General features: G+C 34.7%; 1 protein-coding gene across 2 annotated transcripts; it reads right to left on the bottom strand.

Annotated features, from left to right (window-relative positions):
* Nucleotides 1–2,990: 2,990 nt before the first annotated feature.
* Nucleotides 2,991–13,649, bottom strand: LOC142349642 (uncharacterized). Of its 2 annotated transcripts, none has more exons than XM_075401352.1 (5): nt 13,517–13,649; nt 13,025–13,139; nt 8,353–8,504; nt 6,515–6,642; nt 2,991–3,269 (listed from the first exon to the last, which is right to left on the bottom strand). In XM_075401352.1, exons 1-5 carry the CDS (start codon nt 13,548–13,550, stop codon nt 3,030–3,032), a joined length of 669 nt encoding a protein of 222 aa, XP_075257467.1. In that variant the 5' UTR covers nt 13,551–13,649; the 3' UTR covers nt 2,991–3,029. The 2 variants fall into 2 exon arrangements, with proteins under 2 accessions (XP_075257467.1, XP_075257469.1); XM_075401354.1 differs by lacking the exon at nt 2,991–3,269 and adding an exon at nt 6,144–6,310.
* Between the last annotated feature and the right edge of the window lie 8,563 nt (nt 13,650–22,212).

Genomic DNA, 22,212 nt, shown 5'->3' on the forward strand with positions numbered 1-22,212 from the left:
GCAAATCTCTACAGCAAGGATAACCATATTGTATTGCTCTTGCTTTGGAGTCAAAGATCCAATCTGGTGAAAATAATGAAACAGGAGACACCAAAACAAGTGTAAAAAAAATCCAATCAAATGAATTTTACTTGATGATAATGTTTTCCGAAGAGTCAGTTTCTCAAAAGGAGAATTAAATAAAAACCCCAGGTTGAGGTCACAGACCAAATGTCCAGACCGTTCCGAAAGGGAAGTACCTATGTCCATACTTTAGTGCGCTTCATTTGTGGGTTCTTTGTGCGTTCAAAAGACCCTATGTCCAGACTTTAGTGCATTCAAAGTTACCTTTGACCAGGCTTTCCTGCATTCCAATCAAACAGATGTGCCCCACATTTGAAAACTTGTGCGTTGATGTCCAGACTATCACGCGTACGAAAAAGCACAAATGTCCAGACTTTTGTGCGATCTTCGTGAGTTCAAGAGTGCCCATGACCAGACTTTTATGCGTTGGTATCCAGACATATCTCTATTCTTATTATTAGAATTTTAAAAAGTGTTCATTTCAGGTAGAGACGTTTTAGGCTGATGGTTGTGATTAAATGTCCCAGTAGTTGGTACACTTAAAATCATTAAGACTTGCTCGGCGAACATATTGGTTGAAAGGAATGATAGCCATCCAGTTATTAGAGGTTTAATTTCTTTGCAATTTCTGCAGTGTTCTATGTTTTTAGACATTAAGTTGTCCCAATTACAGCAAAATGTTGCAGGACAATTTTTATGCGATTGACGTATTGCAATTTTTGAACTCAATTGAGTAGAGGTTTTCATTGCGCAAAGCAATCACTTGAGTTAACACTCTAGTATGCGAGCTTAGTCAAACATAAGCTCATCAGAGCTCTCAAATATCATTCTTGTTTCCATTCAAAAAAATTTTTTTTGCGCTGATTAGTCACATTTTTCAGACTTTCATGCGTTCAACTTTTTTGCAGGGCGTGTAATTTTGAACGCAGGAAACCCCCTTGGGCGTTTATTTTTATCTGGACTTATCAACCTCAACCTGCACAGGTAAATCTTTTGACTGAAGCTCAAAATCAAGTGGAGGAATATTGATTGAGATGTTGCAATGCATTGTTTATAAAAAAGAACCCCCTTTTGTGGACAACGTTTTTCTGTTTTTGACTACTATCTTGAATATCCATCTGAGACTACTCATGACTACTTTCCTGTTGCTAAGCAACTTTTCAGTCTCGTTCAAATTTTCACAGTCTACGGGATATTAGTACGTATAATTAAACCGCTGAGACGATCTGCATTTGATTGAAAATATTCCAAGCTCAGCTCATTTTTCATATATGCTCGTTTTTAGCTCGTTGTTGTTTTCTGACTTGAAGAGACCAATCACGACAATAATCACCAATGGTACATGAAAATCTCAAAATTTAGTATTTTCAATCAATTTGAGTAATTTTTTCGACAGTAATTTAAGCTATGTGACGCTATAATTTGTTTTTTTTTGTATGGTTTTTACTTAAAGAGAGTCTTAGGGCGCGTATTTTTACCATTTGCTTGTATTCGATTCTGCTATAGTTGTTTGTTTGTAACTTAGGCGTAGCCGTTCCCCAGACCAGATCAGCAAGGAGAAGGGAAACACCAACAGAAAGTACAGGAAAATCTTAATTTTTTTAAAGATCATCTTGAGTCATTTTTCCGTCATAATGTTCTATTATCATAATCAAAAAGTCTGCGCTCAACTCAAAACATTTAATCTCATTAATGATCTTTACTTAGCTCGAAAATGATCAAAATTCAGATCGTTAATGATCAGAATTTAGCTCGTTAATGATCAGATTTCAGCTCGTTAATGATCAGAGTTTAGTTCGGTAATGATCAGACTTTAGGCAGACTTTGATTAGGAGGCTCGTTCATGTAGGCAGTCTTTAATATGGCGCTCATCCATGTAACCAAAAACGCACTTTACTTGTGCATTTTTAATTGTCTGATCATTAACCTCGACCTGGGAAGGGCACGTCACCATTTTCAAATGTACAATCTCCGAAACTTTATAAATTTAATTTTTGTCCGTTTTTATTTTTTAATGAGGATGTCATATCAAAGACTGAGTTTTTGTTATTGACGCTCATCCGATAAAAAGAATGGAGAATCAAATGTAGTCAAAAAATGAAAATGAATGTAAACACATGTTGCCGGAAACAAAGATAATTTAAATGTCAGATTTCGTTTCTTCGTTTTTTGAGAGTTCCAATTGAGGCAACGATTTGAATTCAATATTCCTTCAAACTACAAACACGCAGTACAGAATTCAGTTTACATATGCTATCGAACTGTGCAAATCCATGGCTGATCTCTACAAATCACATTCAGTTTGAACCAGCCAAAACTCAATTCAACGTCGAGCCTTTTCCTGTTCCTAGAAATTTTTGAGGTCTTTACTAAATTTTGTGACCCTAGAAGGTTTAGGCAAACAATTGTTATCAGATTTTAATTGTTTTGATTTTTTTTCCGTTATTGAACAGAATTTAGCTCGTTAATGATCAGATTTTAGCTCGTTAATGATCAGAGTTTAGTTCGTTAATGATGGGACTTTGGGCAGATTTTGATTAGGAAGCTCGTTCATGTAGGCAGTATTTAATATCGTGCTCGTCCATGTAATCAAAAACGCACTTTACTGGTGCATTTTTAATTGTCTGATCATTAACCTCGACCTGGGAAGGGCACATCACCATTTTCAAATGTACAATCTCCGAAACATTATAAATTTAATTTTTGTCCGTTTCTATTATTTAAAGGAGATGTCATATCAAAGTCGGAGTTTTTGTCTTTGATGCTCATCCGATAAAAAGAATGGAGAGTCAAATGTAGTCAAAAATTGAAAACGAATATAAACACATGTTGCCGGATACGAATGTACTTTAAATGTCAGAATTCGTTTGTTCGTTTTTTGAGTTCCACTTGAGGCAAAGATTTGAATTCATTAATCCTCCAAATTATAAACACAAAGTACAGAACTCAGTTGACATATTTTTTTATCAAACTGTGCAAATCCATGGCTGATCGCTACAAATCACATTCCGTTTGAACCAGCCAAAACTCAATTCAACGTCGAGCCTTCTCCGGTTGAAAATTTTGATTCGATAGGGGGGCACTCCAGTCGGGGGAAGCATAAAGTTTGCTGTGACCTGTCCCCCTTGTACTTTGTATTGTGGTGCACCATAGCCGTAGGTTATTCCCATTATTACGTTGAGACAGAAGAAGGGGTCATAGCGCGCCTGGAACGTGACATGTTTAATAAAGTTCAGGTTGTATCCAGTATCATGAGCCTGAATCTGTTTAAAAAGGCAAAATGTTGGCCAGAACAACTTGGTAGTCGCGGAGTCAAGATCTAACAGACCATTAGGCCCAACGAAAAAAATATGACCCCAGATGAACTGACCAAAGAGTGCTCTCATCAAAATTATTTCAGACTTCGTTCTCGTTTCAGGCTTTTTCCCAGTCATTGTTTTCTGAGCAGACAAAAGTACCATAATTTCATTATCTATTGAAAATTTTTCTTGTTTTTTCGAAACATTGGCTTTTGATATTTTTTTCATCATTTACTCTCAAACTATAGCTTTGATTGCCACCCCCTCCCTACAGCCCTTTTTGAAAGCCATCCTCTCATAATTAGACCAATTTTCAGTCTACGAAAAAGTTTTTAATCTGGGGGGCAATTTATATTTCTGTCTCGACAAATATAATAATTGTTAAGACCATCCAGCCATAAAGAATTTTACAATTCTAATGTGCATTGTTTTTTTACGAGTCTTAGCGAAGAACCTCGACATCAGGCGCCATGTTTTGTCTCCAGAACATCATAATTTATAAAAAAGATGAAGAGAATTAACAGTAATGACTCTAACACAACTATTATTTACATTCTAAAACAACAAATTTGTGACTGATGGGGTGTTTTCGTTCCAAACCTTAAATTAATCTTGGGTTAGAAACTTTATGTGAATCTTTTATGTTTGTTGTTGTGCTAATAGTAAAAAAAATAGTAAATAACTTTTTTTCGGGCAATCATATTGATGTTTTGGAGAAATTTTTCGGACTAATTGATTCTCAAATGCTATCGTTATTTTTCCCGATAATTATATTAGGAACATTAAATTGGTTTCAATGAACAGAAACACAAAACGTCAGAATTCGACATTGATCATGACAAAAAACAAAATTACTAGTGAAGTGATATTTTAGCGGATTTTTTGTGAATTTATGATGATTTCTACTGTATTATCTTATCAGAAGTTGAGTAAAAATGAGTCAAATTATCATGGAAATTTTGTGGAAGATTAAAAAGTATCGATTTTTGATCGCTGATTATCAAGGGCAAATCAAAGTTTCAAATGTACAATCTTCAATACTTGCGAAAAGCAAGAGTTGCGGTCCGTTTCATTTAAAAGAGATGTCACAGCAATGTCTGCGTAAATGTCACTTCATACTCATCCGATGAAAACCCTATAATATACAGTAGCACAAAACAGTTTAAATTTTCGAGGAAAACAATTGGAATCTTCTGATTAAAACGAAGCTTCCACAAATTACAGTTTCATTCTCAAGGCGGTACGCAAATTATCCTAAAAATGATTATGCTAAAACTTTAAAAAGGAACAAAGTACAATTCTGAAAGTACTGTAATGTTTCTCAAATGTAATTGCAAAATAGCTAAATGTATGCGAGTCTTTCGGGCGGCAGTGATGCGGTCTCTATACGCATCGCTCTCAATATGCTTGCCTCCTTTCACAGTTTGCGAAAAAAAGTTTGCGCAATCACGGTTTAAAATTAATGTACCTTTTTATATATAAAAAAAACAAAGTTTGAAAATAAAAATTACAGAAGTGAGTCCTTAGAATCGAATATGTGTTCACACAGAATTTAGAAATAAAGAGCTGTCTAAGGGTTATGTGCAAGCAGAAGTTCATATCAAAAACTTCAAAAATATTTCGGGGGTCTGTTTCCCGTTGACTTGCTTTTTATTTTTATTTACTTCACATTTAAGAGTCACGGCCAACATACACTACTGTTGGCCGCAAAAGTATTTCTTCTTTGTATCGATAAAGAAGGGGTTCTCTAAAATGGAGGAAAAAATCCTTTAAAATCAATTCTTTTAAAATTTTTTCTCAAAAAGGTTATCTAGATAATTGAATATGTGGTTGCCAGTAGTGATCTATTTATTCAAGGGAGAAGTGTTATCATCTCAGGTTTGAGGTTGGACATTTTAATTATCAAAATTCATATCACTGTTTTTGTTCCTTCTTCAGTTGATACATTCCGTCACTTGATGTTACTTTTATTTACAACCTTTGGTTCATATTAAATTCTGCAAAAAAACGGATCTTTGCAAAACCTTGTTCTGAAATATGAGTATTTTGTCTACCTATTCTCTCGAAAAAAGCGTCTCCCAGAATTTTACTCGCAAATGTCAGCATTGTCAGCTTGCTCATGTTTTAAGATTGCTGACGTTTATTTGCTTTCTCCGCTTGCTCGTGTTTGTTTGCTTTCTCAGACAACTGTGACATTAAAGAAAACTTGTTCAAATTTGCTCAGAAATGAGAATAATTGTCACTGATATCCGCAATTGCGGAATTAGATGACAAGCGAGAAAAACTGACAGATTTTTGTCGCCATTGTCCGGACATTTATGTCTCTAACATTCGCAAAATGGTAACTACTTTGAACGTCAACACGATTTGAACGTCAACAAATTTCGGAGTATTTAGTATTTTTGTCACTATTATCTTTGTCGCTGTTATTCGCATTCTTGTAGTCATGTTTTCCTCGTTGTTATTATCCGGAACTTTAATTTAACAGATTATCCCCGGCGTACAGTTCCAATTTAACTTTTTAATTTTTATTGAAATTGTTTTTTATTTTATTTATTTTTTAAAATAATTTTAATTTAATTTCAAATAATTAAATTAATTTAATTTAAAATATTTTTTATTTAATTTATTTAATTTAATTTACTTTATATTGCGTCAAATTTTGTTTCGGATAGAAAGAAGGGATACTATTGCCAATAAAGAGTCGGGATGGATTCTGAATTCAAAAGAAGATGAAACAACACTAACAAAGAATACCAAAAAATATTACGACCAATTTTATCCATAAAGTGAAACAGCACCCAGGGATTTTTTTTAAAAGAATCATTAGACCAACTTTCATCCGACTGTTAGATTAGCCAGGAGAAAATAAAGTTGTTTGATGATACGACCGATGCTCATCAACAGATTAGTCAACATGCTCCACAACTTTTGAAACAAGCTGAGACCTAAAATTTTAACGTTTAATATTTTTTCTCAATTTTTTGGATGAATAAATAATAAGAGAACAATTGTTTTCATTACTTATTTAAATTGCTCCGGTGTTCTTTTTTTAATATTCAGCTCATACCTTCTCTGTAAAAAACATAAATTGGGTTGAATTTCTAAGCCGCTAGGCACATTATTGAACTCCTTGTTAACATTTTAAGTACCTTAACATGGTAGAGACTTTTCTGCACAACACTGTAGTCGGTTACTATGTGAAGAAATTCCACTGGGGAGATGCCGAATGGTAGAGCTCTTGAACCATACACAATAGCTTGGTGGTCACAACATACATCTAAACATTTCAATAAAAGAAAAGGATCAAAATGCGTCAGTATATCAGTAATTAATCAAAGTTCATCAAAATTGCTGCGTCTACATATTTCTGTTAAGTTCCTTCGCATGCTCGATTACGGCCAGCTTTGTAAAAAACATGTGTTATTTTTTCTCTACATAGATAAATATGTATGCGTGGAAAACATACGCATATTGCTATAAAGTCAACAGTGTTTATATATGTAACAATATTCCTTTAACCGAAAGTCAATAGATATAATATTAATCACACAACCTCAAAACCAAATTTAGGACATCTGAAAACCATATATATATATATATATATATATATAATATATATATATATGTATATTTATATATATATATATATATATATATATATATATATATATGTATGTATATGTATATTTATATATATATATATATATATATATATATATATATATATATATATGTATATATATATATATATATATATATATATATATATGTATATTTATATATATATATATATATGTATATATATATATATATATATATATATATATATATATATATATATATATATGTATATATATATATATATATATATATATATATATATATATATATATATATAATATATATATCCAGTTCTTCGTTCTCTATTTTAAAGAAACTGCATCTAGATACTTCCGTAGAATTGAACTGACAAGTATAGTTACAAGTCATAGGGAATTTTCATTAAAATATAGAACAACTTTAGCAGTTCTGGCCAGTTTTGAGATATTTTAAAATTGTTTTTCAAATTGTTGCAATTTATTTTCAAATTCCGCGGATTATTTTCAAAAGTTTCACAATTTTTCAATGTAAAAGTTGGCTTGAAACTTCGATCTAATTGGACCAAGAAATCTGTTTTCTTGGCAATACGAGGACTATGAAAATTATTTTTGTCGATCTGAGGATGATTTATAAGTAAATTGTTTTAAATTTGTTTTCAAGAAAAATTACTTGAGCTCCAACCTGTGACACTTTTTTTGGTGTTTGTCATTGTGATTAAATATCCACTAAAGTAGTATTTAGGTAAAATAGACCTCTTTCTCGTCATTTTTATTGTCATCAGCTATAAAGTTAATCGCTTTTTTCAAGCTAAAATGAGATTACTGCATCTGAATTAGCCTTACTTGTTCTTGGGACTTAAAATGAAAATATCAAACCCTAAATGATAATAGCGACCGAATATTTCATACGCTGTTTTAGAAGTGAGTGCTTAAATCTAATTGGTAAATAAGTAAATTGAAAAATTTTATTATAGAATTTTTTTCCAATTTTGCCTCCGATCTATTGTGCTATCTGGGTTCCCTTTATGAACGCTTTTGTACAATTAAACATATTCTATAAACTTTTTCCTCAAGATGTATAAAAGTTTGGTGATTTCAAGTTATAGATCTCATCTTGAAGGTTTTATGCATAGCCTGCCAAGAGGTGGGAATCGAAAAAAACACTGATATTTTTTTGAATAATTTTGTTTAGCCAAAGCATAGAAAAATTTATAATAGAATATCATTCTACCGGGGAATAAGTTAAACACCATGAGTTCTGTTCTTGTTTGGATTTTGGTTTTTTTCTCAATGCAATTCAGCAAATTTCAATGGATGTAGAAATCAGAACAGTTACAAGTTTGATTTTTTTTCAAAGTCTTTTTTCCCCAAAAATTATTTTCACAAACCTCTGTTTTCAGCAATGGCTTCAAAGGAGAACCAATTGATGCTTGCGTAAATGGGAAAGATCAACTGCTTGAAGACGGTGATGTCGTATGCAGTTTCCCTTCGCTCAGTATGCTTGTAGTTGGTCCAATATGTCGAAAAGCAGTAATAGTTACTAAAAGCAGAGAAAAAATTGCGCCAATTAATTAATGGTAATTGATTATAAAATTGACCCATTTTTGATCTCTTACTGAGTCCTCAATCGTCATTTTGTCATTTTTTACAATTGATACAAAAGCTAACAGGAATATTTGCAAAACAATTTTTTACATACAGTTATCAACAGTACAGTCTTGTTACAGCTATTAGAGTATTAGTAAAGCTACTTTTACACTAAAGTACAATATGTCGCAGGTAACCCCATACAAAACGCTTCAATTCGAAAATTTCAAATAAAAAGTTTCAGACTACTAGTGGAACACTTGAAAGTTGTACTGTGGCGGGATTTAAGAGACTCATTTGTGAGATTCTTTGCATAGTGAAATTATATTGGACCACTAGTGGAGCAGTCCTCATCTTGACATCTTGTTTATAGCGATTACAAACAAAAGTGAAGCTGACGAGATGAAATTGAATTTTTTTTACTTCTATTTAGTTAATTTATTGAAGGGAATTGTTAACTAATCAACCATAAATTACTGTGTATAGTGACGATATTAAGAAAACTGACGACAATAGTTTAGCACCTTAATGCATAGTAATTTCTAACAAAACACCCGGAGTACGCATGCATGGAGTATTCAGCAATGAAACATGTGTTTTGAATTCGGATATTTTTTCTTAGTCATAGTCTGTTCATGACTCATGACAAACTATATCATGCCAATTTTATAAAAGCATGATTAATTTTATTGGATTCAAACACGCTGGTTTTGCATTCTTAACTTTCAAGTGGCGTCATATATTGCCTTCTTATCTTTCAAGTGGCGGCATATATTGCCGCCTTGGCTTATAATTACCCGCGTTATTCGCTTTACAAAAGGTGACGTTCAACTATGCCGACGTAATACTATGCCGATTATAAGAGTGCCGAAAATTTATTCATTTTTCTCCCGATAAATTTCTAAACCAATCAAATCACTTTAACTGAAATGAGCGCAAAATTTCTGAACCAATCACAATGAAGTTGTGAGATTTTGGATTTTATTATTTATCAGGACAATATAATTGGAGGAAGAAATATTTAAAACAAACAATGATAATTGCGGGCCACGGCCATGCCTCAGCGGCCCCTGGGACTTGATATGAATCTATCACAACCGACTACTGACCAGCGTGCCCTGGTTGCTTTGAAAACAACAGTCGGTTAGCATTTAATTGATAATTAATTGGTAATAGCAGTTTCGAAATTTATCGGGTGAAAAATAGTATAAATTTTCGGCACTCTTATAATCGGTATAGTATTACGTCGGCATAGTTGTACGTAATCTTACAAAATGATATGCCCTCGCTACATCTGTCTGATCGTCCTCACATTACAATTACATTAATTACATGCTGCCTTCAGGATGGCCCTGTTTTCAGGCAGCCTGGTTATGAAATGGCCATTGAATATGTGACTGCGCCACATGGCACGGATGGCGGAAAACATGCTAACCTTCCGGAAAACAAAAGATTTGGAGAAATGTTAATTTACGCTCATAAAATAATGAGAACAAATGTAATCAGATGGAAATAAAATACATAAATAATGAAATAGTTGGTTCAACAACAACGACACATTTTTGAGGCAGTTCTGACTTTACTTTTGAAATGAAATCAAAAGGAAAGGATTATAAGCTGAGAGTTCCGTTAATCAGATATGATGAGAAAACTTTGATTACCCGAGTCGACTTCGAATGGTTAATTTGCAAGAACATGCAAGAATCTGGCTGAATCTTACAAGACGATTCGTCTTCCTGTAAGATTTTCTTCTACAATCTTGCAAGAAATCCATTCGTCTTGCAAGAATCTTGAAAGATAACCATTCATCTCGCAAATATGCAAATAAATGGTACATGATCAAACAGGATCAGAATGACTCAGGAAGGTTGTTTTCTAACTTTTTTCTTCGTTGTGGTAAAATTCAACAACGAAGATATCATTAATCTTGTTTTTTTCTACGCAAACCAAAATTATGAGTAATTTAAGAAAAGTTTTTATGTTGTTTCGCAAAATAACAATTGTGTAAAGCAAAAAAGTGTGAATTGTTGAAAACAACGAGTATTAATAAGAACTACCATAATTTTACCAAAGAAAAATTATACGCGTAATTGTGGAAAAATAAAAAAAATAAAAGATTGTTGGTAGGTTTTGAAGAGTTTTCCATTTGTGTTTGTATTGCAGAAACCGTAAAAGTTTGCTCTTTGTAGACAACCTGAACTTATGTTGTTTTTTAGTAACATACAGATATCTGATGTACGTTTTGATTAAAATTACCTTTTAAAGCGCACTCGAGTTTATTTTTGATAAGTTTTTCCGCTAAATGAACAATAATGCGTCTATAACAGCCAATGAGAGCAGATCTAGACCGGAACGAATTTGCAGGAATCTTGCAAGATAACCCTTTTTTGCAAGAATTTTGCCAGACCTTGCACGATAGCCATCTGGTTTTGACTAGGGTAGAAATGACGAGAAGAAAATATGAGTTTATTGAAAATTATTTTTCCAAACTCAGCAGAGCGGGTCGAGGTGTCACCCCAATTCAACGAAAAATAATGCAAGATAAGCGATGAATGCGGGAAATTTTGTATAACAGGCGGTGAGTGCGGTAAAGTCACAAAAACTAGGCGATGAATTCGGTGATCTAGGCGGTGAAAAAACTATATTGCCTGGTAGCGGTGAATTTACAAGTTTTCACCGCTGAAATACGCGATGACTTTGCTTAAATTCACCGCTTTGAAATATAACAACAATCTTGAAAGATAACCATTCATCTCGCAAATATGCAAATAAATGGAACATGATCGAACAGGACCAGAATGACTCAAGAAGGTAATTTTCTAACCTTTTTCATTGCTTATGGTAAAGTTCAACAACAAAGATAGCGTCAATCTTATTTTTTTTCGGCGCAAACCAAAATTTTAATTATTATAAGAAAAGATTTTATGTTGTTTCGCAAAATAACAATTCTGAAAAGCGAAAAAGTGTGAATTGTTCACAGCAACAAGTACTATTAATAATCTTTTGGACACTTTTTTTCTAAGCAGTGAATTTATGTACTTTCACTGGCTAAAGTAAGCGGTGAACTTACAAAAAATAACCACATTTCACCGCTAAAAGTGTTATTTCACCGCTAAAACTTGCAAACCTTACAAAAATTTACTGCGTATGTTTTACAGAAAGTAGACTTTGATTTATATTCAAAACAAAAATGCCCCACGTTAGTGAGAGGTGGCTCAGTGGAAGAAGAATTGGATGAAATGCATGAGGTGAGAGGTTCGATACCGTGTACGTGCGCCCAAAATTGTTGAATTTTTGTAAGTTCAACGCTTACTATAGCGCTGAAACTAAACAGTTTTACCGCATTTCACCGCAAAGTTATGTAAGATATTTGCGGTGAAAAAAAACAACTTACCTTATCTTATATAATTTTCCAATTCTTCCTCTACCCGGGTGATGTTATATAAAACCCTATACGGTTGAACAGTTTCATGAAATTCTTGGTAAATGTATTGTTAAAGATAAGCAAACAAAAACATAAAAACAACATTTAACAGTCAAATACCTTCCAATTTTGCTGGAATTTTGTGGAATAATAAGTCATAAAAAGCTAGAATTTCACTCAAAGCTGATAATAGTTTCTTTAAGATCGGACAAAGCAAAAAAGTACAAAATCTTTAAATTGAGAAAGTCAAAATCCTGATTTTTATTAGAGTTGAAAGTTCAGCTATGTTTGAAACTCCGGTCAAGCTTTTTTTAATTGATATTGGAATTCCGGTTAATACCATTGAAAAATACCATCGCAAAACCCCGGTGTCCCCTTTTTGCGGTGAAAGCGTTTGATAAGTTTTTGAAATATTTGCCGTGCTCCTATAGCACGGAACTTTTATCAGTTCAATCTTACAGCCGCAAAAATTTGCAAATCTTACATCTTTTCACGGCGAATCTTTAACAATTTTTACCAGAGATCTTATTTAGCGATTAATTTGGATCTTTTCAACAATCCCCCCTTTTCCAAATGGGGGGCTATTCTTGAATAGAATTTAAGCGAGTGATTTATTAACCAAGAAGAATTGACTAATAACTTTCAGTGTATGCTCATGCTGTGATAAACTGGGTAGAATAAAATGCGCCATGCTAGGGCATTTAGCCGAATTGGAAACGGAAGCGAAAAGAATTTCCGATTGGCGGTTTCCGGATCACATCCCACAGCGCGTGAGAGGCATGTCCGTGAACAGCAGTCCGCAATTGCGAATAAACTGATATTCGGCTATCTAAACTGTAGGCCAGCTAATATTGTGGTAAAGTATAGCTTAAAAGGGGTGGCGATTCTCTAAGGGGGGCAATTGTAGAAAAAATCCATTATTTTTTTACCGGTTTTTGGTGTCAACACCAACGGGATTAACACGCTTTAAGCTGTTTATAGCTAGACAAAAACTGAATTACCATGTTGATAATAACAAGATATCTACATGAAATTAATATAGTGAATACCTGAAAACAGCGCATTTGGATCCCAGATCACTTTCTCTATCTGGCAAGATGAAGCTCCATGTCTGTCGAGTGTTGTTGTAACTCAGAGTCATCTCAGTCACAACAATCAAACACACTAAAATTGACATCATAGAGTAAATGATTTATAATAAAAGTAAGGCAAAATTGTCAAATTACGATTTTGGGATTATTAGTATGAAAAGAGCCATTTCCTGGAAAGCTATGTAAATAATTTCCAGAAGTTCTACTGAAAGTCACTAAGAAAGGTAATAAAAATCAAAGGACGCAACCACTCTTTAAACATTGAAATGTTGCCCTGAAAAAAGATCAGCTTTTTATATTACACTTTTTCGTATCTAGGTTTTTTCGTATCTATTATTTCGAGGTAAATAATTGAAGCTTTATCTATAATTATTAGCCAGCCAAATTGGATCCCACAAAACTAACTACGCTCAATTTGAAAAATTAGAAAGAAATCCAAGAGAGGCTTACACAAGGTCAATTTCGTTGATTGCGCAGCAGTCATTTTATTGTGTGGTTTTCACCTCATTAAGAAGTTGTTTTGAGCGTCAATTATTGGTTATAACAATGGTATGACAATAATGTGACCTTAATTAACAAAGGACAAATTAGTTCTTGATTTAAAATGTAGAGTAGTGTAGTGTCGTCATCAAATAGTTTTGACAAACAATCAGTGACCCTTATGGATTTGATCATATTTTCATCTATAACAACGAGTAGAAAAGAAAACCACGATATCTCTGATCCAGATAACAATTAGTGGAAAAAATTGGGTCCAAAACTTTGAGCGAATGAAATTGTCCAATATTCGCTCATAATTTATACTTTTTTAATTTTGGTTTGATATTACAGGTAAAAGAGTTATCGGGGTACCTTTACAAATCACCACTTCATCGCTCTGACATATTTTGCTGGCATGTGGGTAAAAACAAGAAATATTTGTCGACACAAAATTTTCTGATCGATATCATAAAAACGGTTACATGATAAATTACCCAATGGAATTGGGTAACTTGTCCTGACACCCAATAAAACTGTGTATTTTTGACAGGCATATCCATACATTTATTTATCTTATTGATTTTAACAATCTGTTAGAATTCGATCAAACTATAGGCTTAAACATAGTTAAAATTGTTAGAACGAAAGTTCAACTTACCAGATTAAAAGGACAAGCGCAAATTGATACTAGTCACAAAATTAGTATAAATGAATCGTTATTGCTTAGAAAAGGTGCGTTCAAAATTGTGAATCTAGCTAGATAACTATTAATTGAGTCAGATTATATGATATAAAATCTTCCCAGCATGTATTGAATGATTTTGTTACCACCATAAATGTGAACAAATTCTTAGAAAAGTGTAAATGCGCACTATTTATTCTATATCATGTGACTGAATTCTAGAAAGTTTGCGAAAGCAAACCATATTGGGTAACCCTGGCGAAGCTCACTAAAAGTCATGGTGTTTAAGTTTAGTTTTGTATCTTGACTTTCTACCACTAATATTGGGTGCAAACACAACTGATTTTTGAGAATTTTTCATTCTCAAAATCAAATCACCATCTTAATCTAATAATCAGATCTCTTTAAAAATCTCTATTTTCTAAAAAGCTTTTTGTTCCGCTTGCGGAAAGCCATGACCCAACAGCGTTGGGTCATGGACCCAGCAACGTTCTATTTCATAAAATTACTTTCAAATTCAAAACTAATTTGTTGTTGACAGTCATAATCTTTTTCTGCTGAGTATCTTTTCTTTTCACAACTGTTTGCCATCGCAAACGACGATGGATCAACAAACAGTAAAGGTGCTGACCTACATAGGATAGGCAAATTATTTTCCAATCTGGAGCACGAGAATTATGGCAATGATGCAGACAAGGAGACTCTACAAATGTCTACTTGGGACAGAGGAGCAACTCAATTTGCCTGTAACACTATATAAAGGAGCAAGTAATAATGACAAGAACGGCCACAAGATGCTGAAGGATGCAAATGAGAAGAAAGTTGCAGACATCAAGTACAAACAAAACCATGTAAGTTTCCATCTAGGAATAACTCCAGATACAACAACCCTCATGCTGACGAGACATGACTGTGTGGGCGATAACGGCATCTGAGAAGAGGAAAAGGTTTGGAAATTTTTGTGAAAGACGTCAGGAGTTCCTAAAAAGGATGCAAGAAGCAAGGTAAACAGTCTCAATGTGATGACCTCAAAGAAGCTGAGGCAAGAAATCACAAAAGAGTTTCTCTCAGAGCAGTTGAATATCTATAGCTTCAACGCCTTGGGCCTCTAGAGTCTGCCAATTAGGTATGAAATTTTTGTTATACAGAAAAGCTTCAACCTGGGAACGAAGTTCACAAAAATGCGGAAAAATCTATAACACTTCCTTGAGAGCACAGTAAAGAGACACAAAGGACTGGTGGTTCAGTGGCAATGACAGTGAAGCGTGATTTCAATAAGGGATCAAAGAGAGGAGTCTGCTTTATGTGTTGGGCTCTTTGACACTTTGCCAAAAACTGCAGGAGGGAGGAGACCGCACAATGCAGCAATTGTGTTGTGAAGGTTCACCTACAAATGGCATGCAAGAGACAAAAAGATGGAGGCTAACATAAGGCAAGGTTAATTGGTCCAACATTGGATACACCGGACAACGAATACTGGGCTGATCTTACTAACTGAAAGAGAGGGATCATACTAGTGGACAGTGGTTGAACAGATCACCACGACGCGCTCCTGTGATTTGTGCCCATTCAATCGGGAGTCAGAAATCCTAACGGAGAGGCATCCAGAGTAGTGGGCAGAGGCTGAGTGAGGATGAGCATACCCTAAAATAAAGTGGAATGCCAAATCGAAAACGAGAAAGTTTTGCGTATTACTGCTTATTCTTCGAACGTCCTATCAAAATCAAGATGCGCGGACTGGGAACATAGCTTCACTTTCGAGAAAGGAAATAGCCGCACCAGCTCAAGAAGTGAACTCGGGTAAAACTAACACAAGAAAAATATGTATTTTATATACCCTGCAGTGTTTTAAAATTCAAGTTGAGTTCGAACAGCGTAAAACGTGACAGTGCGAGGAAGTGGTACAGACGAATGGGTGATTTTAATCAAACGGATGTGGTTAGGAACGCACCAGAGACAATGAGGGAACTCGATGATGATTGCAATGTGTGCGCTATGGCAGAGATCATAACAACTTCGGTATCAGAGTAGCAGAGACCCAAGCAAAAAAGAAGCTCAACAGGGAATAAAGAGAAGAGAATCTGAAAATCTTTGGGACCTTTCAAAATGGATTCACTTTCAGGGTTCCAGTTTTACAATGTCTTTGCAGACCAGCACGTGACGTTTGTGTTTGTGGAATTGCTGAAGGCAAAAGGTAAAGCACTGGCCAGCCTGATGAATTTGTTCTCAATGTGATAACCCCAAATAAGCCGAGGCAAGACAAAACAAAATAGATTCTCTCAGAGCAGTTCAAGATCTACAGCTTAGATGCAAGCATTTTCAGGACAAGGCTATAGAAGAGACGCCACAGCAGAATGGGTTAGCCAAGAGGAAAAAAACGAGATGGCAAGTTGCTCGCTCATCGACTCCGGACTTCTTAAGCTGACATGGGAACAGCAACTCTTCACGCAACAAGAATCAAAAACTTGGTTGTGATACAAAAAGAAGAAAAATACCCAGCAGTGCTGATGCGAGGTATAAAACCTAATCTTTATAATAGTAAAACTTCTATTTTTGTTTGCACAGTCTTCGTGAGGAAGCGGGACGGAGACGTCAGCAAATTTGAACCTAAAACACTGGAAGGAAAATTTGTGAGTTACACTGAAGGAGACAACGGATACCTGGTATACGCACCCAACATATGCAAGGTGGTGGCAGTTTGAGATAAGATCAACAACCAGTCCAAAACGGGCTTTGTCCTTGACAACAAAGAGATGCCCGACCTACTAGATGGGGGGTCATAGCATCTGGGGATCTGCCATCTAGATGATGGTCATAGAGACGATGGCAGCGAAGAAAAACAGGGCACATACATACTGACAAAAAGTGGAAGGGTATGACAATTAGACAGTGAACACACAAAACGACAATGAGATGAGATGTCTCCGATGTTGAGGAAGCAGCAAAAGATGAAGGATCTACTGAATTAGGAGGACTGAACGACAGTGACACAGAAGACTTCTTACAGTCAGAGACGGTTGGGTTCACTTTAGAGGCACTTGAGCAAGCGGAGAGGGCAAAGCATAGACAAGGAGCAAAAAAAGAATGTTCTGGAATTTTTGGAGAAAACAGGACCCATCTTCCTATGACTGAGGGTGACTCACTCTACGAAGCCAAGCAAGGTTACGGTTGGGACCAGTTGCAGTGGGCAATGAAGGATGAGGTCAAGGCTTTCCAAGACAACGAGACTTGCAACCTAGTGAGACCACCCACAGACAGGGATGTTATACCGGTCAAAGGGGTCTACAAAGTGAAATTCGGACCCAGTGTTCGAATCAACAAAAACAGAGCACGCTATGTGGCTAATGCTTGCAAAAAATTGGAAGGAATTTACCACTTTGAGACTTTGCGGCTACCTGTATTCCAGAGGTATTTAGGATTCTGCTTCAAGTATCAAAGAAGAAGGGCCATGTGATGCACCAGTCTGATGTCAAGACGGCTTTCTGCTATAGCGAATAGGGGAAGAAGTTTATCAGGAACAGCCACAAGATTTTTTATAAAAAAAAACAGATGAAGAGAAGTTAATATGTTAATATGTTGACAGAATAAATCAAATTTTGGTTTTGAAACAGGCTGCTAACATTTGATATAAGGAGTTGGCAAACTTCCTACTGAGACAAGAGTTCTGGAGAAGCAGGAACAATCTTTTTTTGTGCACAAGATCAGAGACCGAGTATCACACCTTCACCTCGGTCTGAGTTGACGATACCATAGTAGGGTCAAGAAGCATGCCGGTGATCTCCAATGTCAGGAAAGCATTGGAGGTAAGAATTCTGAAGGAAAACAGTGGGAGACTACACTAATTTTGGGGTCTATTGTTCAGACGAAGTGAAGGAAAACTCACAGTCGAACAAGAACGCTACAGAGAGACAATGCTGGATGGGTTTAAAAGGGATCAGAGCAAACTCTCGAGAACATCAGCCAACTTGAATTTGAAGTTTCAGAGAGCAGAGAACGGAGCCAACGAAGTGAGTCAAAGGACCTACAGAAGCTAGGTTGGATCACTTCTGTATCTGGCCAAACAGTCGAGGCCTGACATCATGTTCACAGTCAAAATTCTGTACAGATTTAAGAATGCACGCACCAAGCAACACTGTCTATGCAGAAAACGACTTTTGAAATTTTTCAAGATTCAATGGGATTAAAACTGACTTTCAAAAAACAGGCTAATTGTGACTTAGCTGGGGATAGTGACGAAGACTGGTCTAGTGATGTGTACGACAGAAATTCAATAAGAGGCTATTACTTCTACCTCAAGGGACCTGGCGCAGTAACCAGCTGTGGTGTCAAGAATCAAGCTACAGTTGCTCTCTGTTTCTACGAGGCAGAATATCAGGGCTTGGCAGCAGCATTTCAAGAAGCATTTATCTGAAACAACTTCTGGAGGATCTCAGCAAACCGGATTTCTGAATAGCAATTGGATAGGACAACCAGCAAAACCCAGTCAAGCACAAGAGGAGCAAGTACATTGAGACAAGGTTTCACTGCTTTCGGGGAAAAACGCAAGATGGAATTTTTTCATTTCATTGCCTTCCTTCTGACAAAATGGCAGCCTACATCTTCACGAAATCCTTCCTTAATGGAAAAATTCAGAACTGCTTTGATTGGAACAGACTCTAGACAATTAGTTCAGTCTGCGTGGCGGCTTTAAGATTTTGATCAATCTGTAGTATTAAACTCAGTTAGAATTTTTAGAAGGAAGGTTTAACTTACCGGAGGCTTACTTTTTATAATTGAATCGTCACAAATTTGTGCTTAGAATAAATATATTCAGTTTAAAAGGATGAATCTAGTTAAATAATATTAGAGTGAGGTTAATTAATGTAAAATCTTTCCAGCATGCATTGAATGATTATGGTACAACCGATAATGTGGAAGAACTTTTCAAAAATTGTTAATGCAAGCAAGCTGTTTAGGGTATGCCTTCCGACTGAGTTTAATGACATTTGCAGAAACAAACCATATTGGGTAGCCATTGCGACTCTCACTATAAATCATGGTGCTACAATTAGTTTTGTGTCTTGACTTTCTTGCACTGATATTGGGTATACACAAATGATTTTTGAGCCTTATGTCATCAAAAAAATAAAAACAAATCATCTTGATCTAATCAGAGCTCTCCTGTGAATTCTACTGTAAAATATATTTTTTGTTATTTTCTTATTTTTGAGAAATTAATTTTTCTACTTATAAAAAACGCTTTTTACTCTGCTTGCGAAACCCAACTATAAAAAGAAGTTAACAGAAATATTCATATTAGAAGTATCCTTATTCTTTGATACGTGCATCCTAATTCTACCGCTAAATGCTTTAAAGGATGGCAAAAAACTCAATTTTCATCTTTTTGAGGATTTTTTTAATTTTCTGCTTTGAACACTCTTTTCCATTGCCAACTTTTCCCATCGTTGCTATTGAGAGCCACCCAACAGAATCTATAAAAATAAGTTAACAGAAATATTCATATTATAAGTATCCTTATTCTTTGATACGTGCATCCTAATTCTACCGCTAAATGCTTTAAAGGATGGCAAAAAAACTCAATTTTCATCTTTTTGAGGAATTTTTTTTAATTTTTTGCTTTGAACACTCTTTTCCATTGCCAACTTTTTCCATCGTTGCTATTGTGAGTCACCACAGTTTTTACTTAAAAACAGAACCTCCTGACCACTTTCAATTGACAACCCTCCCCCCCCCCAAAAAAAAAAAAACTTTTATGTTGCTGAATTGATTGAGAAAGTCAGAAAACCGTGTAAAAGAAGCCGACTGAGTTTCGTTGAAAAAAAAATATAGTAATTGTAGTGCCCTCGTTTTTAGTGCCACTTTAAACTCAAAGTGTGAAATTGTTAAAGAAAAATACAGCTAAAAATCTTTAACTAAAATTCGATTATAAAAATTAACTACTATGTAAAACGTTCAGTTGCTGCTACAAATCCAAGGCTGAGATTTACACATTAAATTGTTTTTGAACCAATCAAAATTGAGCGCCACTTCAAGTGCTCGTCGATTTATGATTTGTATTTCGTATGGCTCCAATCCGTTGGGGGGTAACATAAACCTTGCTCCGGAAAAGCCTCCTCCAACTCTCACATGTGTTCTGCCGTTGCCATACGTCAAAGTAGTGATAACATTTAAGCAGAAGAAAGGGTCATATCGTGCCTAAAAAATCCCGAAATAGCTAAGTCTCAGTTTAATCTCTTGAGTTATACACTCCAGCTAGGTTGAAAATTAGTCTATAGCAAAAGCTTTTTCTAAAATTTTATGAACAAAAAACTGAGATGGTTTTAGTTGCAACACTTTTGCGGGAAATGAGCATTATTTATTGGGATTGAAAGTTTTGTTCTACGTTCGTTTTTAAAATTTTAGTGTTTTTGCAGGGGTAATTTAGAAGGATATTTATTTTTAATTGGCGATAATAATTTCGTTTAGTTGAAATAAAAAAGAATTGTCAATAGGTCAGCAGCACTGCTCATTAGCAGTTTATGATGCCTATGGAAAACATTGTATAATTATATAATAGAGACGCCGTATTAGTTCTTTTGTGGAAGACAAAATCTTTATTCAGTTTTCTCAAGGAAAAATGAGAATCATATACATAAAAAAGTCTCTTTGCTAAGCGGGTTTTCAACCAAAAATAACGAATAAGTGCCTGTTGATTAGGTGAAAAAAATTGCTTTCAAAGTGTAAACATTATAACTAGATTGAAGGCAAAACTTTTTTAATATAGGCTGGATCTGACCGTGAATCTTTTCATGCGTCATTCCCTTCAAAGCTTTCGAATTTTCATCGGATGCATATCTTTTATGATTATTATTTTTTTTCGATTGTTACTCGTTTTTTTTTCATCTCAAAGACCGTCATATCTTTAGTTATTATAAGTAATTGATGTCTCTGTAAAGAATTTACTTTGCTTTGGCATAAATTGATGTTAGCGATTCAGCTAAATGAAATATGAAAAATGTTTTTCGCAAATGCTGAGAAATTTGATTTCAAAAAAAATAACGGAAAGACTTCATGGCACTGTATATCCCAGCAGAAACAGTAACAAATTTCACAGATTTTTAGTTTTCAGCTTGGGATTTTTGCTAGTCTCCAACATGGAGCAGTTATTGGAAAACGTTATTGAAAAAAAACTTTTGGAAACGGATCAAAAATAAATAAAACTAGAGTCCTATTTTGATAAATTAAAACGCAAACATATTCTAGAATTTTTGTAGATCTAACACTGTAGCTTGTGATTTGTGAACTAGAGTTATGCAAAAAAACATATACAACTCAAATAAAAAAAAATTGAACGTAATAAAATTTTCATGCGTTTTTCTGATGTATTAGTTTAAAATGTGAATATCAAGTATAACTATTAACAAAACAGCTGAAAGTCCTCTTAATCCGTTATTACTATCGTAAGGAAAATTTCAGAATATTATCAACGATCGGTTCTTCGTTCTTTTTGGTCTGATTGACACTATTGTAGTTATTAGCAAAAACTTAATTAGTTGTAACACTACTCGTTAGCAGTTTATGATGCCTATGAAATACATTGTATAATTATATGATGGAGACGCCGTAGAAATTCTTTTGTAGAAATCAAAATTTGTAAAAATCTACTCATGCAGAGTCATATAATTATATAACGACTACTTGCTATGCAGACAACAGACAAAAGATTCTACCATGTTTTCACTCTAGCCCGGAAAACACGCCTCGTGAAAAATGAGAGCAGATATATACAGTTTTGAAGTAAATTTGAATTAAGTTGGCATATTGTCTTCAAGCTTAGAGCTCTTATTTTGAAAGATGGATCGTGAAAGGGCCGGACAAAATGGAGTGCATATACTCGATTTTTCCGTACATTGGCCGAGTAAGATTTACTTGATTGAACTATGTTCCCGTTTTCATGCTGCTAAAAAGATGCTAGTTCGCTCAAAGTGGCATGTGCATTTGTACG

This window comes from Convolutriloba macropyga, chromosome 11 (assembly GCF_964194025.1).
Source record: "Convolutriloba macropyga chromosome 11, txConMacr16.3, whole genome shotgun sequence".
Taxonomy (NCBI): Eukaryota; Metazoa; Xenacoelomorpha; order Acoela; family Convolutidae; genus Convolutriloba; species Convolutriloba macropyga.